The 18,758-nt window shown below is 36.4% G+C and overlaps 2 protein-coding genes across 2 annotated transcripts; both read right to left on the reverse strand.

Annotated features, from left to right (window-relative positions):
• Nucleotides 1-6,453: 6,453 nt before the first annotated feature.
• Nucleotides 6,454-7,395, reverse strand: LOC119511562 (olfactory receptor 8K3-like). The gene has a single exon (XM_037806031.1). The coding sequence runs from the start codon at nucleotides 7,393-7,395 to the stop codon at nucleotides 6,454-6,456; it is 942 nt and encodes a 313-aa protein (XP_037661959.1).
• A 9,312-nt stretch (nucleotides 7,396-16,707) lies between these two features.
• On the reverse strand, nucleotides 16,708-17,805 carry LOC119511789 (developmentally-regulated GTP-binding protein 1-like). The gene has a single exon (XM_037806318.1). The coding sequence runs from the start codon at nucleotides 17,803-17,805 to the stop codon at nucleotides 16,708-16,710; it is 1,098 nt and encodes a 365-aa protein (XP_037662246.1).
• Nucleotides 17,806-18,758: the final 953 nt, after the last annotated feature.

Raw genomic sequence — 18,758 nt, forward strand, 5'->3', positions numbered from 1 at the left:
TACTACAGAGCTACAACAATCAAAGTTGTCTAGTACTGGCAGACGGATAGACATATAGTCCAATGGAATAGAATTGAGGGTTCCAAAATAAACCCTCATATTTATGGTCAATTGTTTCAACAGGATGCCAAGAAAGTTCAATGAAGGAAGAATTTTCTTTACAACAAATGGTGCTGTCACAACTGGAAATGCACACGCAAAGGAATGAATTTGAACCCATATTTCACATGATATACAAAAATCAACTCAAAATGGAGTGAAGATCTAAATATCAGAGCTACAACTTGAAAAATCTTTGGAAGAAACAAGCTTAAATCTGTGACTTTGGTTTAGTCAATATTTGCTTAGATAGGACACCAAAAGTACAACCAAGAAATGACAAATAAATTGGATATCACTAAAATAAAAATATATGTTTCAAAATTTGTAAACAAACAGGTAAAAAGACAGCTGCCCCAATGGGAGAAAATATTTGCCAATCATGTATCTGATAATGGACTTGAATCTAGAATATATAAAGAATGTGTACAGCTCAGTAATAAAAAGTGTGGTAGGGAGAAGTCCAAGCAGAGCCTGTCACCTTTCCCTGTGACCCACAAATAAACCTCAAAACAGTGTTAGTCTGACTCCTAGGGTGGGTGGACAATTGTGCTTTGACTCCCTTTTGGGAGTACCTTGAGGTTAAATACAGCAGACAGTGGCCACCTACTTGTACATTCTTTCTCCTTTTGCCCTTAGCATATGCAAATCTTCTAAGACTAGCTTAGAAGAGAGACTAGCTAAAGTATGTAAGTTTTAAGACACCCAGGTCACCCCTGCTGGTATAGCTGGTGCTGGCAGGGAGGGCTCCATGATACAAGAAGTCTGCATGGTCCATCTCCCTGCATATACTGCAGATTGAGACCTGCTGGCCATGTAGGACTGATGCCCACTATTGGAGCTCACCCTGTTTTTTCTCTTCTCTGTATGAGTAAACATTGTTCTGTCCAGTACCTGGGTGAGTAGTGTTTTGCTGGTGGCCTTGACACCTGCAAATCACAGAGGTTGGGACCCTAAAACTGCTTCTCCTGGTAGCAGGCACTGTTATGCTCTGTGCTACCATCCATGAAATAAGTCCCTTCCTTGGAGGTGGCAATAGGTTTCTCTCTCTCTGGCTGACCATTTGGAGAAGCAAGCAGAGTCTCAACACAAGGTCAAATAACCTGATTTAAAAACAGTCAAAGGTTTGAATGGATGTTTCTGTAACTAAGATATACTAGTTACCAATAAACACATGAAACTATTCTCAACATTACCATCAGAGAAAAGCAAATCAAACCACAATACCACCTCTTACCTCCTAAGATTATTAGAATGAAAAAAACAGAAAATAACAAATGTTGGTGAGGATGTGGATAGATTGAGATGCTCATAGACTGCTGGTGAAAATGTAAATTAGATTGGCCACTTTAGAAAATGGTCTGGCAGTTCTTCCAAAAATTAAGCATAGAGTTACCATAAGTCCTGCTAATTATACTCCTAGGTATATACCCAGGAAAAGTGAAAACATGTACACATAAAAACACATCCACAAATGTTCATGACAGTGTTAGTTTATTAGTCACAAAATGGAAACAACTCAAATGTCCATCAGTTCACTAATGGATAAACAAAATGTGATATATCCATACAAGGGAATATTATATAGGGTAAAACATGGAGTTTGATACTTGCTACCACATGGTTGAAATCTGAAATATCAGGTTTAGTGAAAGAAGCCAGTCAAAAATGACAAAATTTTATGATTCCATTTATATTAAATGTTCAGAATGGGTAAATCCATAGAGGAAAAAAAATAGATCATTAGTTGCCTAGGTCTGGTGGTGGAAGTTGATAAAAAGCAAGAAGAGGCTCCTAATGTTTATGATATTTTTCTATGATGCAATGAAAATATTCTAAAATTGATTGTGGTGATGGTTGTACAATTTTGTAGATATACTAAAACCCAATGAGTTTAACACTACAGATGGGTGAATCGTATGTTCTTCAAATTATTCCTCAATGAATCTGTTATAAAAGATAGAACTAACAATTAAAAATATCAATTAATCTGACTTTTTCTAGACTTGATTTCAACAAGTTAATCAATCTCTGCAAGAGGCAGGGACAATGATTATTCCTGTGCATACTATATTTCTTTATGGTTAGGAAAAATGCATGAAAATTTATCAACTTCACAGAAATGTAAAATCTTGAAAAACTCCTTGTTTTATTATACTTCTAAATCCATTATTTTAAAAATAAGTCCATAACTACTGAGAGTGTCTTCTTGACCAAAAGGGGGATGCAAAATAAGACGAAATAGTTTCAGTGGCTGAGAGATTCCAAATGGAGTCAAGAGGTCACTCTGCTGGACATTCTTATGCACTATATAGATAACACCTCTTAGGCTTTAATGTATTGGAATAGCTAGAAGTAAATACCTGAAACTACCAAACTCCAACCAAGCAGTCTGGACTCCTGAAGACAAATGTATAATAATGTAGATTACAAGGGGTGACAGTGTGATTGTGAAGACCTTGTGGATCACACCCCCTTTATCTAGTGTACGGATGAGTGGAGGAATGGGGATAAAAACTAAAGGACAAATGGGGTGGGATGGGGGGATGATTTGGGTGTTTTTTTTTCACTTTTATTTTTATTCTTGTTCTGGTTCTTTCTGATGTAAGGAAAATGTTCAGAGATAGATGGTGGTGATGAACGCATAACTATGTTATCATACTGTGGACAGTGGATTGTATATTATGGATGATTGTATGGTGTGTGAATGTATTTCAATAAAACTGAATTTAATAAAAATAAATTAAAAAAATAAAAAATAAGTCCATAATTTATATGGAATAAATGATGGATGTGATTGCCAAGGAATTCTGTGGAGAGGTGAGTTTTAAAAATAACATTTTCTCTGATAGAATAAAAACTGAATTTTTATTTTGCCTACTCTAAGGTTGAATAATTTCTATTTCTGAGTGATAAACAAATATCTTGGGTTATGAATTACATAAATAAACACATGCATCTGTATGCACATTTTGCTGTAATTGCATGCATTATTTTACATATTTGGGGATTTGGAGAATTTTATATCATACAAAATATTTTAAATCTTCTCATCAAATAAGACTGGCTGTAAGTACCATGGAAACTTCTGCTCATATATGACATAATGGTAATGGATTAAACATCACGTTATTGGGAAGGGCATGTCCCTCAAAGCTCCAAATGTGCCATTTACATAGACTGGAAATTAAAATAAAGTTTTTCCTGTTGCTTGACTTTTTCATTTTTACCTTTTATTGTGGTAACATATATACAACATAAAATTTCCCATTTTACCACTTTCAAAAGTACAATTCAATTGTGTTAATTACCTTCACAATATGTGCTACCATCAACACTATCCATTACCAAAACTTTTCCATCACCCTGAGACCTGTCTACTTCATAGCATTCCTGTTCAGTTTTCCACTTGTTTACTCACTCTCCAGTGAATACATGGATGTGTGTAGTACCAATTTGCCATTTCCCCTATCTTCTACTTCCCCAGTGGTACGTTTCCCCAATTAAGAAAACATTTGCAGATAAATTTGACACTTGGGATTATAAAGATAATTGTGCATCATTAAATAATTTCTTGAATCACAGACATCTTTTAATAAAGATAATGATTTTTAACTTGCATTCTCAAGCTTCTCCATTAGTATTTTCTCTCTCTATTTTTTCTCCTGTCTTGTATTCAGGAGCTTCTTCAATGACAACTTATATAGGAGGAATAGAGTTGTTTGTTATCTCTGAGTTATATGTCTTCCTTTTTTATCTAAGAACTGTGTTGTCAAATTTTGGATTTTACATGAATCATGGCAATATCTAATATATTGCACATCGTTGAGGGTGTCTTTCACAAATTATTTATATGAATTGACACAACCTAGCATTACATGTTGTCCAGCCTTCACAACTACATGTTGTGCTTCTGCCCTTCCCCCTTGTATCATTTAGGAATGCTTTTCCAAGCGTATTATGGATGATCCAACCATTATTGGCTCAAGGAAGAGTGTTTCTTTTCTTCACAAAAAAGAGTCTAATAGTGGGGTTAGAGGGACAGATAACTTTCATAATTTCAGTAGCTCAGAGTCAGTATTCCTGAAATTAATGCCCTAAATAGTTGAAACTCACATAACAACATTCAAAATCCAGGAAACAGAAGATGACAGGAAGAAATACTCTCCTTACAGACAACTCTTTTTTATAGAAAGGGATATCTAACTTAGCAAAGCCCTGGCAAACTTCTTCCTATATATCAGGGTAATTGCTGTTTATTGTTTTTTCATTTGTTTGTTTCTGTTTTTGTTTTTTTTGAATTGTATTTCTCCTCAATCTTAATTCCTAAATGGTGGCTGAACTTCTCAGGATATAAATGTTTTCTTAAAATAGATACTGCCCTCTTTTAATTTGTTTTTCAGCATGTTCCTAAGGACTTAAGGCTAATTCCTGCCCTCCAATGTCAAATTTTTTATAAACCTGCCCAGACTATGTCTTATACCCACTTTGTGATAGCTTCCCATTTTTTGATTTGACTCATCCAAAATGTACTGATAGCTGTTATAGCCATCCCAAATGCCTTCTAACTGGTTCAACACTTTGGTAATATTTATCCTCACATGACAATGTTTAAATATTTTTTTTTATTTTACTCTGATAAAGTATTCCATTGCATTAGATACATAGGGACACTTATTTCATGTTTGCAAACAAAGGAAATATTTTAGACTCTAATAGTTTCAACAAAAATCCTAGGAATATGAAAATTAAAATGAAATAGACATGGGAAGATGTGGGGATTGCCATGAAGCAACTATATTCTAAAAGTAGATAGCTCTCCCATTGCCATGTATCAGAAATTACTTGCATCAGAATACAGAATAGTGGAAAACCTTGCATTATCTCCTTTTCTTTCTCATGGTAGGGTGATCAAACAATGAATATCAATGAATACATAGTCCATAATATATATTGACCAAAAAATAGGAAAGTCAACCCAATGATGGAAAGGAAACAAACTTCATTCTTCATTGAACAGTGATTTTAACCCAAGGATCCTAAAAGACAATTGAAACAAAACTTTTAAGCAGGTTTTTCAGATAAATAAGAATGCTTAATAGTTCATGAGTAAACAACATTATTAAACAAGAATAACTATTTTGAGAAAAGTCAAAGCCAGAGACCTTCTATTGCTGTCATTGAGAAATTTATCTTACTTTTCATTTCAAATGATGTAGACATAATAAGCTGATTAACCAAAATTAGATCTGAGCAGATCCTGCACATTGAGTAATTACAAAGTATGTTGTATAAACAGACTCACAGACTCATATTCGAAAAAAGGCACTGATGAGGAAAGATTGGGATGTCAAGGCTTAGAGTGGAAACATTTGAGCAAATTCAGAGGCACTGAGACTCCTTGTAACCAGAATTGAGTTGAATTCTAACACATCTCTGAAAGAGTATAAAAGCTAATACAGATGCAAAGGGCTTACATGAAAATGCACCCTCACACGCACATGCACACAGGGACACTGCAAAATTTATTCCAATACAGGAGAGGAAAATCAGGATCCTTGTAACAACCCATTGTAGCTACAGTTCTTCTTAAATCTCATTCAGCAAAACCAACTCTTCTTACTATGTTTTTTGGTCTGTAGCTTTTCATCTTTCTAAAACAAATACACACAATGAGTTGACTCAAAGAACAGGAATTTATTAGTAGGTAAGTTTTGAGGCTAGGATTAGTCCAAAATCACAGTCCTAGCAAGGTAATGTTTTCTCCCTGAAGACTGTGGTATTCTGAGTCTGACTGCCAACAATCCCTGGTCCTCATCTTTTCTGTCCCATGGCAGTGCACATGGTGATGTCTTTTCCTTTGTCTTTTGAGTCCCATTTACTTTGGCTTTTTCCTGTGCTTTCTCTCTCTATGCCTGCATTTCATTTTGCTTGCAAAAGACCCTAGTAGTTTGGATTAAAATCCAAATTGATTCAGTTGTGTTATACATTAACTGAAGTAACATCTTCAAGAGATCCTATTTACAATGGGTCCAGACCCACCAGAATGCAGACCAACACCAAGAACATGTCCAAACTGGGGTACACAATTCAAAACACCACACACCCCAAGACATTCTATTATACTTTAATGTTAATTATTATGTTCATAATCCATCTCTCACCCACAAGGAAGGCAATTTTCTTACTGTTTTGTTTGTAATTTATTTACAGTATTTAGAAGAGTGAATGGTACATAACAGATACCTATCAATATATGTTGAACTTATTTGAATTGCCTACCCTCTCTGGGTACACAAAACAAGATTCAAAGCCTGTAATCTAATTTAGAGAAATTATAGTATACACTGAACTTTAAGAAAATATATTATATAATTTTTTCCAACCCTTATATAGGGCATATTTTACATCTTTGTTTCTGAAGCTGTAGATCAAGGGATTCAACATGGGGATAACCAGTGTGTAAAATATGGAAGCCACTTTATCAGTGTCAAATGAATGACTGGACTGGGGCTGTACATACATAAAAATTAAAGTGCCATAGAACACTACTACTACTGTCAGGTGAGATCCACATGTGGAGAAGGCCTTGTGTCTGCCCTCAGCAGAATGCATCCTGAGAATGGCTACAAGAATGAGCAGGTAAGACACAAGAACTATTAAAAAGGATGAAATCAAATCAAAAGCTGCTAAGATGAGAATTATCAATTCAATCTCTTGTGTGTTTGAGCAGAGCAGAGTTAACAATGGCAGGCTGTCACAGAAGAAATGACTCACAACATTGTAGCCACAGAAGGATACATTAAAAATCTTGATGGTGACCAGAAGGGAAACAAATGTGCTGTAGAGATAGGGGATTGCCACCAGCACATGACATAACTTTTGTGACATGATGGCTGAGTAGAGCAGAGGGTTACAGATGGCCACATAGCGGTCATAGGACATTGCTGACAGAATGAAAATTTCACTAATAATGAACACAAGAAAGAAAGCTAACTGCATGGCACAAAAATGATAGGAAATTGTGTTTTTATCTGCTACAAAATTTACTAACACTTTGGGTCCCACAGTTGTTGAATAACCAAGGTCAGTGAGAGCCAGGTGTCTGAGGAAAAAGTACATGGGTGTTTGTAGCCTGGAGTCCATCTTGGTAAGGATGATCATGCCCAAGTTGCCCACCACAGAGATTGAGTAGATGATGAGGAACAGCCCAAAAAGTGGAGCCTGCAGCCCAGGGCGGTCTGTGATCCCAGTCAAAATGAATTCATTCAATATTGTTAGATTCTGTTTGTCCATCCAGGTTTATCAGGAAACTAACTCTAGACAGGGGCAAAAGCATTGTCAATTGCATCCATATAGTGTATTGGGCACTTTCATTATAACTGATAGATGGGTTTCTAAGAAATCAGATATACATTGTCATGAGGAACCTTGGATAATATGAGGAAATTTAAGCAAATTGCAAGAAAGTAAGGTCACTGGCATTGCCTTTATATAGTGAAGACTCATAAAAATTCCCTTTGATAAAAAGATCCTTCTTTTAAAGGAAAAATAGTATTAAATCACTATGTTACACAACAACATAGAGGCAAACTAAAATACACTGAAGATGAGGTATTCATGGATTGCTGGATATTATTTTTAAGTCATTTGAAAATTAATGCCAGAAGCATTCCTCTGTGTAAGTATATGATGCAAATAAACACAAGCACAATCAAAGAAAATGTATATGCCTATCCCTAATAAACCTGAGATTGAAAAAAGAAAATACTGGAGTGGGATAAGGATGACAGTTTATGGTAAAAGAATGTTATTTAAAAATTTGTGACTACTGATGCTTACTTTGATAAAAACAAAAACAAAGAGGAATGATCTTGATAACAATGAAAATAGCAGTGCCAGAAGTCTCTGAGTGTATTCTAAGCATTTAAATAAAATTGATTACAAGAAATGTGCACTTATCTCATGTGAAACTGTGCTGATAAGGTTGTGAATTTCCGGTATCTTACCCTGTCCTGTGCAAACAATTTTCTTATGTCAGATACACTGAACTGAGAATCTGTAAATATTACAATGTGAAATCATATTTTCAGTGAATGAAATAAGCAATAAAAATCTTGCATAGTTGCAATGATGTAAGGTCAAAGAAAAAATACTGTGTTAAGTACCAATTTCCTGTAATGTAAGGAAGAATAAAAAGGATTTCTCCTACCAAATTTGGAGTTCTATGAAGAAAACAAACTGTTTTATCATAGTTTTCTTTCTTTGTTGAATTTCCAATTCTTAATTTTAATGCACATTTATACATTTATTTAAATATGCATTAAATATTAGATTATTTTTGATAAGTAAAGAATAGACATTAAATGACAAAGAATTTGGAAAAACATCAAAATTAAAGACTGAATGCTGGTGGCCTCATAATTCTGTGATAATTTTTTATTCCTATCTCTTTATTTAGGTTTCATTTAATCTCAATTTTGACTTCCATTATTCATATAATTTTTAAATAAATCATGGATATGTATAGACAATACAACTTTTAATATTTCAAAGATGCTTAGGAGATTTTAGCCTGCTGACCATGAGAATATAATTGAAAAATTAGCATGGAAAGAAAAAGGGAGAGGTTCTATTTTGCTCAGACACTTGTGTAGTAGAATAAACACAGCAATGAATCAGAATTCCTAATGTATTTTGGCTTTGTCATTGAATAATAGTGGGACATTGCAAATGTCACTGAAATATTGTGGATATTGGTAAAATATTGCACTATGAGAAATAATCTACTTACCTGTAATGAAGACTCTATCTTGATTTCTTCAATTCCTTCTTAACCTGACAGAGTAAGATTAATATATGGATATTTTTCACCTTGAGACTCTCCCTGAGGAGACATTAGGCAATTTGTTGATTATCCCTGATGCATTTGAAAACAACAAAATGTCTGGATGATATTGATTAATTCCCCAGGACAATTGAAATTTACCAGGAGCAAATTATTTATTTATTTATTTACTCATTCATTCATTCATTTATTTCATACATTCCTACTTTTTAACTTTTGGTTAACTTTACATTTTAAAACACTGGGATCTGGATTAAAATATTGTATCTGTAAGACAGGTCTCTTAATATTCCAGCATTTCTACAGTGCTCTCCTCAAACAGATGACACAATGGAGAAGTTTTAAATACTGCTCTGTTGAGTTATTTGAAACATGTAAATGAAATAAAATAATAAAAAGTGTATATATGAGATGTTGAGTCCTTGACATTTTAAATTTGTTTTCTTAGGGCAGTTTGGTTTGGTCGTTTTGTTTTTGTTGTTCCCTTTTTAACCTCATGGATAGAAATTTGTTACTCTTACTTTTCATTTTATGGCGAACTGCCAGCATCTGCCTCCTTAAATCTTCACTTTTGTTACATTTTCTTGCTTACACTTCAAAATTCATTTCTTAGGCTTACTGTCCTTTCCAATTGTGCAGTCAACTTCCCTGTGATTGTGATGCCCACCCAGCCTAAGAGAGCCATCATAATCTTGTCACAACTTCTCACCCTGTTGGTAAGCCCCTAATAAAAGTTCATGTATCAGACAATGTCCAGTGTCTTTGGCCTCTGGACTGGCAAAACCCTCATGGGCCACAACAATTGGTGAACACAGCAAGGAAAATCAAATAACCAACAGCCCTGAGACTAAAGAAATAACAGGACTTGAAAACATGAACTTGGGGAAGGGAAAGGAGAAGTCCTCAGACAGGGGATTGGGATGGTCCATGACATCTATGTGGGGAGGGGTGCCCCCCTCCCAGAGGAATGGATGTCTATGTGGAGAGGGTTGGCTACCCTCATAGATGAGTGGAACCTGCTGAGTGAATATGGAAATGTTTATAACTTTCTGGCTGAACTAATAACCATCTTGCAGCAGGCTGCAGGAACATTGGCCCTGGGAGGATACTGGGGTGGCCTGGAACTCCAATGTGGGGAGGAGTGGCTACCCTCCTGGATAAAATGCCAAAAGTGCAAGTTAGGCATATCTTGGCTTCCCCTAGCTGGGACCTTAAAGTGTGGGAACCTATTGATTCCTCATCAAAAGATGATGAGCCCCTGAGTGACTGGGAAATTTATACTAAGGGAAATAAGCATGCTCAACCTCTGGTCCAACAAAGGGTTAAAACAGAGGAAGTTCAACACACTGATCTCCCAAGGAGAGAAGAGTGTGGGGCAGTAGCAGCAGCTTCGAATCAAAAGGTGCTTATTTTGTCCTGGAAGTTTTCCCTGGCCAAACTAAGAGATATTAGTAACCAATATTGACAAAAACCTAGAAGGCAATTAGCAAACATGTTGCTAAAGCTATGGGAGAGTGGAGCAGATAGCACCTTGCTTACAGGGCATAAAATAAGCAATCTCCACTCACCCTTCCCTGTGGCAGCCTTTACTCACTGAGAACAAACATTAGGACCCATTCACTTTTTAATTGGCTGGTAAAGCAATGAAAATTAGTGTGACTGCTTGAAGTGGACTTACCCCATAAGCTTTGGAGTCAATTACCTAAGGAGCAAAGGTTTGTTAAGCTAGGCACTAAAACCTTGGAAGAAAGGGCTGCTCAAACACAATTTGTGCAGAGCTCTCTACCCTTATGGTAAAGAAATCTAATGGCTCTTGGAGAATGACTATTGATTACAGAGAGATAAATCAGTTAACCGCCCCCTTTGTTTGTAGCTGTGCGAAACATGTCCACATTTCTTCAAGATAATAGCATGAAGTTAGGCCTGTTTCCTTTTGTGCTAAATCTTGTTAATAATGCCTTCTTTAGCATTCCACTAGATTCTTTCACTCAACCCTGCCACACTGGGGTGGTAGAGAGGTGGAATGCTGCCTTGTTGCAAAATATGTGTACACAAGCCCATTTAACTTTGTGAAACCTTGCTAATATATTATTTAGCATATTTTTAGACTCTTCCAGTCAACCTGTGTTAGACTTCACATGGGGAAAACAACAATGGACATTTGCTTTGCTTCCACAAGGATACCTTCAAAGTGGAAATTTCCAGAAGAGACTGACTACTCTATTAATTTCTTGGGTATTGTCTGGCTGGGTAAAACAAAGGCTATTCCTTCAGTTGTTGTTAAAATACAAAGTTAGTCCACATTGCTTACTTCTGAGGAGTTAATAGCTTTTCTTGGTTTATTAAGTTATTGGAAAGTGTTTATACTCTAGTACAAATTTTAACACCTCTGTACACCCTTATTAGAAAAGCAAAATTATGGAAATGGGATTTTCCATAGCAGGCTGTGTTTAAAAAGGCTAAGTGAACTATTGCACAAGCACAGGCTTTAAGGGGGAGTGGACCCCAATATAACCTGTGAATTGGATGTGGCCAGTGCTGATATTGATTTTTGGGTGGGGTTTGTGAAAAGGCTAAATGTTTACCTATCAGATTCTGGTCCTAACTATGGAAGGGCACAGAACTCAGATATAGCCTTTTAAAAGACCAATTATGCACACCTTATTATGCTCTGTTACAAGTTAAAGGTCTAACTCAAAGTTGTCCAGTGACCTTACAGAAGACCGTACCCATATAGGTATGTGGATGCAGGATTCTGTAAACAAGCCCCATTTGGGAGTGCTCAGGTGAGCAAGCTGACAAAATGGAAAGTCTACCTCCTATCCTGTGGTGTTTTCAACAACAGCTCTCTAAGTACAGAGATGCATGAAATTTTAGGATTGGTATCCTATGTGGAAAAGTGGCATGCCCTGCTTCCTATCAATCCTCCTGAGGTGGCTCCTCCCATGTCTATCATTGACAGACAAGGAAATATACTTGCTGTGCATGGATTGTCACGTGGGCAACCTGATACCTGCACAGCCATGACTGTCCAGCGCAGTACCAATTCCATCTGGTGGTAAGACATCTGAACTACCTGCCACAAATGTAAGGTAGCCATTTTTCATGTCTCTGACCACAAAACCAATTCATTACCAGGTAACATAGAAGAGGTTGCCTTAGAAAACTTCTGCAGCCTAAACCAATGACGCCTGAAGTGGCTGAATGGCTGCACTGGAAAACCAGGCACCAAGAGCACCAGATCCCTGTCACCTGGTGGCAAGTAGACTATATTGGTCCCTGTCCTCTGTACAAAGGGGCAAAATATGCCTTCACCACTGTGGATATGGCTACAGGACTGCTGCTGGCCTTCCCAGTGGGCAAGACCAACTGACAAGCTAACATCATAGCTTAGAAAAATTAAGTGAATTTTTTGAGGTCCTCACACCTGTGGAGAGTGATGGGGGACCTCCTTCATCAGGCAATTACCCAGGCCTGGGCTACAGAACATGTTGTCCTTTGGACTTTTCACTTGCCCTGTAGTCCCACAACAGCTGGGTTAATAAAAAGAATGAATGGCCTTTTAAAGGAACACTTGTAGGATGATAGAAACTCAACTGCATCAGCATTAACTCCAGACCCAAAGTATTCAGCTTCCACTCCTGTGGACTTGGTAACTGCAGGGTCATGCAGGCCTTATGAATCAAATGAAGGGGCTGGCTGCCTTCAAGCTGCAATGGGGCAATGATTATAATTTTCTCTTGCCTATAAATTTGGAAAAATAAGGTCAATTGGCTCTGGTTCTGGCCCGTGCACCCATGCTGGTTGAGAATCCTAAGCCCATGGGTATTAGAATTATGTAGGAAACTAACTGTAGGTATGATCTTGAAGGACTCCCTGCAGGGGGATAAAATATGGTATTTTAAACCCCCTCACCTGGAACTCTTCTATCTACTAATGAAGCCTCAGACTATATATTGTTAAACCCCTCAGCTGTCCAATTTAATGCTTACATGTTTTGCTAATTCTTGTTAAAAAAAGTGCATATTACTATTTCAATAATGCATCAACTAAAATGTTTTCTGAGTATTTAGCATTATTCTAACAAGCTTAATTTTAATGTTAATAATGTGTTGTGAAATGCTTGCTTAAGAACAATTTCCTGAATTGTTTTGGTGATGAATGTAGAGGGTATGAGAGATGTTTTTTATTGAAGGAAAAAGAAAGTAGTTTTGTCTTAAATGACTGGTTGTTTCAGAATGAAGAAAAAGAAAAGATATAGAACAAAACTTTAATGAATATAGAAAGTTGCAGAAAGTCGGTGGGAAAGGAAATTTATTTCTGTGGTCAAGGTTAATGATCAAAACTAGTAATATCACTGCTTATTAATGAAACCTCACAATGGTCAAGGTTGAAAAATTGTAAAAACTAGATATAGAATAAAGCAGACTGCCTGGTAGTTTCATCCTTTAGCTATTTTAGCCCCAGGTGGTATTTGTGATGTAATTAATATTCAATGTTGTATGCTTGGTAATTCAAAAAATGTAACCCACATTTGATCATATGCAAAATCATGTACAAAATAGTGATCATTTATTTAATAATCCTCTTGTCTAAATGTGGAACTCATTAACTTGGCCATAACAACACTTGCTAATAGGCTTATTATCTCCTGTACCAGTATATTAATATGATGTTATTTATTGTATTGTTGTGAATTATTGATGTAAAATCTGTCCCATCATTAATGCAAACTGTTGTGCAGGGGTGGATTGTGGCTGCCTGTGGCCTGAGCAAAACAGGCCTGCAGATCTTGGTGCACAGCCATCTGTGTGACCTAGGCAGCTAATGTTTAACCTATCATCTTTGTAAGCCAGTAAAGACAAAAAGGGTAAATTAACCTTAAAATGTAACTTTAAAATGTGAAATGGGACATAAGAAGAAGGTGAGAAACTCTTGGTCTCACCAAAGAATGAGATGTAATGTACCCCAGACCTCTCAGCATCAAATGTTAATATAATCTACCTGCTTCCTGCCTGCCAAATGTGGTTATCTATCAATCACTAACCCCTCCCCCCATCAAGAGTATTTTCCCATGATTGCACCCTTAGGAATGTCTTTGTCTCAAATCCATATCACTGGCTTGCTGTCTTTTTTAATCACACAGTCAACTTCCCTGTGAATGTGATGCCCAGAGAGCCATCAGGATCTCTCTTCATGACTTCCCACCCTGTTGGTAAGCTCATAATAAAAGTTCATGTATCAGAAAAAAGCAACCAAACAAAAACATTTCTTCCCATTCTATCCAATACACCTCCAATTCTTCTTTACCACCTTGACAAATATTCAACTGTGTTTGGTATATGCCCTACATTTTCAATATATTCTTATAAAATATATTTGAGTGTAAATATCCCAGTATATATTATGATTAATTTCATGTGTTTACTTGATTGTATTATTGTGTCCAGTTGCTTGGTCAAATACTGATCTAGATATTTCTGTGTAGGTATTTCATAGATGTGATTTGCATCTACAATTATTTGGCTTTAATTAAAGGAGATTACCCTCAGTAATGTGTGTAGACATTATACAATCATTTTGAGACCTTAAGAGCAAGAACTGAGGGTTCAAAGAAAACATTCTACCTCAAGACTTCAAAAGCTCTCTACTGAAAATTCCAACCTGCTCTCTGCCTTATGGAATTCAGACTTTCCAGACTCCACTATGATGTGTGAAAATTCCTTAGACCAACTACTACCTACTAACTGACTGTGTTGGTTTGAAGCTGTTATGTACAACAGAAAATGCCATGTTCTTTTCATCCATTCCTGTGGTGCAGATCTTCTGTGGGAATGACATTTTGGTTAGGTTATTTTAATTAAGATGGGACCCACCCTTTCAAAGTGGGTCTTAATTTTTTTACTGGAGTCTTTTATGAGAGGATAAAGGACAGAAAAGGCTCAGAGAACTTAGAGAAAAATACTCTGGAGATGCTAAGACCCACAGAAACTCAGACAGGAGGCCACTGGAACCAGTAGCTGAAATTAATTAAACCCAGGAATGAAGGACCAGCAGACACCTGCCATGTGCCTTGCTAAATGACAGAGGAAACCCAGATGCCAGTAGGCTTTCTTCACAGGTTATGTTCATTCCTCTTGATGCCTTAATTTGGACATTTACATGGCCTTAGAACATAAATTTGTAAAGTAGTAAATCCCTATTGTTAAAAGCCAGTCCATTTCTGCATATTGCATTTTGGCAGCTTTAGCAAACCAAAAACACATACGTACCTACTTAACTAACTAAATAACTAGCTAACTAAATTAATAAAGTCTCCTGATTTTTTGTTTGTTCTGGTAGAGAAATTTAATACACAATGCATATATATGTTATTGTGCTGTAGATCTTAATTTTGCATTTTAAGACACTTTATTGATGGTTCCACATTGTAAATGTTTTTGCTTTTTCCTCATTATAGTCTCATATATATGTATATATATATGTATATATATACATATATATATATATATAATAACAGATTTCACTGATCTGTGCTTTAATGATAGATGTATTATCCCCAACTCTCAGCTATCATCACCACTACAACACACAGCTTTAATCAACAGCCTTGATATTGTTCCCTTGAAATACTGTGAACAAAATTCCCTGTGACACACATATCACATATCTTTCCCTATCTGTGTCTTTGTGTAGATATAGATATGGATATAGATACAGATATAGAAATAGATAAATATCAGTAGAGATACACATAAACAACCACCTACATACATACATATAAATATGCATATATGTATATATGCATATATGTATATGTATGTATTTATGTATATGTATAAGTATTTATACACATATCACTGATGACGTATCTTGTTAAAAGGAAATATAATATGACATTTAATTTTGGTAACTATTTCAGATTGTGCTGATATAGTCTTCCAACAGTAAATAAATGAGATTTTCTGGATTTGCACAATCAACAATAGTGCACAAATTATGCCCTTCTTGTTAATCAGATATTTGTGATGTTATATAGCTTTCATCTACATTCCTATGTTGTTTTTTCCATTTTCTCTCCAATTGCCCAATGGTTAACATTTTATATGTGTATTATCTGTGTGTCTAGATTTTTTTCTTGTTTCTCCTTCTTGTTTTTGGTTGAATGTCATAGTATATTTATTAATTAAGAAATAATCTGAGCTATGATTGATAATAATAAATTTCACATTATAAATCATAAATTTTAAGCATTTTTTCATATTTACACACCTGTAAAACCATCAAAACAATCAAGATAAGGAACGTACCTATCACCTCCAAAGTTCCTTTTTGTCCCTACTCAATATCTCCATTCTACCATTTCCTGCTTTAGGCAGCCAGGAAACTGAGATAGTAAGGATATGCTACATTTTGTTTAATGATTCACTCCTTCAAGGACATACTAGATATTTCCAGTTCTTAGTTATTATGAATAAATAGCCCAATTGATGTATTGTTTTAATTTTGATGAAGACAAATTTATCAATTTGTGGATTGCACTTTTTTTTTTTTTTTTGGTGAACCAGGTCCTTTATGCAGTTCAACATATAAAGTGACGCCAAGATAAGAAGAGAGAAGCTCCAGTTTAGGTACCTCCATCCCTCTCCCCTAAATCCTGACCCAGCAGCAACTAAAGCCAAGAAGGGGCATGTCATAGGGTGCTTGTTCATGGGGAAAGCTGCTGCAGTTGGCCCAGCAGTTGGGAAAAAGGAAAGGTTTCACTTCTTTACAATCTGAATGACATCCTTGTCCTCCAACGTTTGGTCTTTACCCACTTTTTGAGGATTGTACTTCACAGACAGACCCCAGACCAGAGCATATTTAAATTCTTTGATAAGATTTTTGTGAATCTTCATGCAGAAGTCCTCCACTGTGGTCCTGGAGTCAGGCAGCACCACCGGAGATGTGTAGTCTGGTAACTGGCCGTTGGGTTTTTTGTAAATCCTTACTAGTTTCAAATAATCCCAGATCTTTTCCAATAGATCATCAAAATTCCAGTGGTGGTAGGCAGAGATGGGGATGCAGTGAGGTACCTTATAGATGATATCCAATTCCTCAATGGAGATTTGATCAATCTTATTTAACACATAGATACAGGGGATATACACTCTGTTTCCTTCCACCACATCAGTGAGGTCATCAGCTCTGGCATCACTATGCAGAGTCACATCAGCATTATGAATTTTGTATTCGTCCAAGATGCTCTTCACAGTTTCAGCATCCAGCTCACTTTGAGGACAAGTGGCCATGAGATTAATGCCTCCTTTGTCCTTCTTCTTAAAGCCAATGTTAGGGGGTTTGCTATTCAAGTGAATGCCAAAGCCTTCCAGTTCATTTTCAGTTATTTTCTTATGCCCCAAGGGTTTAAGGACATCCAGAACAATCAGGATCAAGTTACAGGTTCCGGCCACTGCAATGACTTGATGGCCTCTACCTTTCCCATCCTTGGCACCTTCAATGATACCTGGAAGATCCAGAAGCTGGATCTTGGCAACTTTGTATCTGATAATGCCTGGCACAGTGGTCAGAGTAGTAAATTCATAGGCTGCCACCTTGGAATACACTCCTGCCAGGTTACTGAGCAGTGTTGACTTCCCCACAGATGGAAAAACCACAAACCCAATTCGAACATCACCTGTCTTGGCCACATCAAAACCTTCTCCACCACCACCACCACCTTTTGGAGTAATGAGTTCCTGGCGAAGCTCAGCAAGGCGAGCTTTCAGCAGCCCCAGGTGATGTGTTGTAGCCTTGTTCTTTTGAGCCTGAGCCATCTCAGCTTCAGTCTCTGCAATCTTGGCTAACATGCTGCTCATGGTGGTGAGTGGGTGGGTGCGTAGGGGGCTCCACTCTGACGGTCCTCATACACACTCATGCCAAAGGACCTGCCACCACCCTTGGATTGCACTTTTTACATCATATTTATGAACTCTTTGCCTATCCCCAGACCCTGAAATTTTCATTTCTCCTATGCTTTTGTCTAAAAGTTTTATAGTTAAACATTGGGCATTGTAGTCATGTCCCTTTTGAATTAGCTTTTGTATAAAGTTTAATAAAGGTGTTTTGATTAGTTTGTTATTCCCTGGGCAAACCCCATTTGCTTCTGCCTCATTTGTTGTGAAAGTTCTCCTTCTTCCATTGAATTACAAGTACCCTTGTGGAAATTAGTTGGACTTTCTTTCTGTGAGTGTATTTCTAAATTTCTATTACGTTTTGTTGACTTATGAGTTTTTTCCTCTTCCAATACCACAAAGTCTTGATTGTTGTAACTGTATGGTGGGTCCTACATTGCGTAGAAGGAAAACTTTCATATTTTCCTTTTTTTTTAAATTTGTTTTAGCAACTTCTGGTCCCTGGACTTGCATATGAATTTAGTGTATGCTTGTCTATATATACAAAAAATCTTGCTGGGATTTTAACTGAGTTTGTATTAAACACATAGATCAATTTGGGAAGACTTGATATCTTCAGTGTATTTATTGTTTTCATCCATTAACACAGTATCATCACCATTTAGATTTTTTTTGATTTCCTAAACAGGAGTTTGCAATTCCAATATACAGATCCTGTACATGTTGATTTAATTTCCAACTAGTATTTCATTATTATTGTTGTGATTATAAACACTAATTCTTAATTTATGTTTCTAAATGTCCATGCTACTACATATAGATCTGTTTGATATTTGTTTGCTTATATTTTAGCCTGTCACTATGCTGAACTCACTTTTTAATACAATTTTATTGAGATATAGTCACATACTATAAAA

The sequence above is a fragment of the Choloepus didactylus genome, chromosome 16 (genome assembly GCF_015220235.1).
Source record: "Choloepus didactylus isolate mChoDid1 chromosome 16, mChoDid1.pri, whole genome shotgun sequence".
NCBI lineage: Eukaryota > Metazoa > Chordata > Mammalia > Pilosa > Megalonychidae > Choloepus > Choloepus didactylus.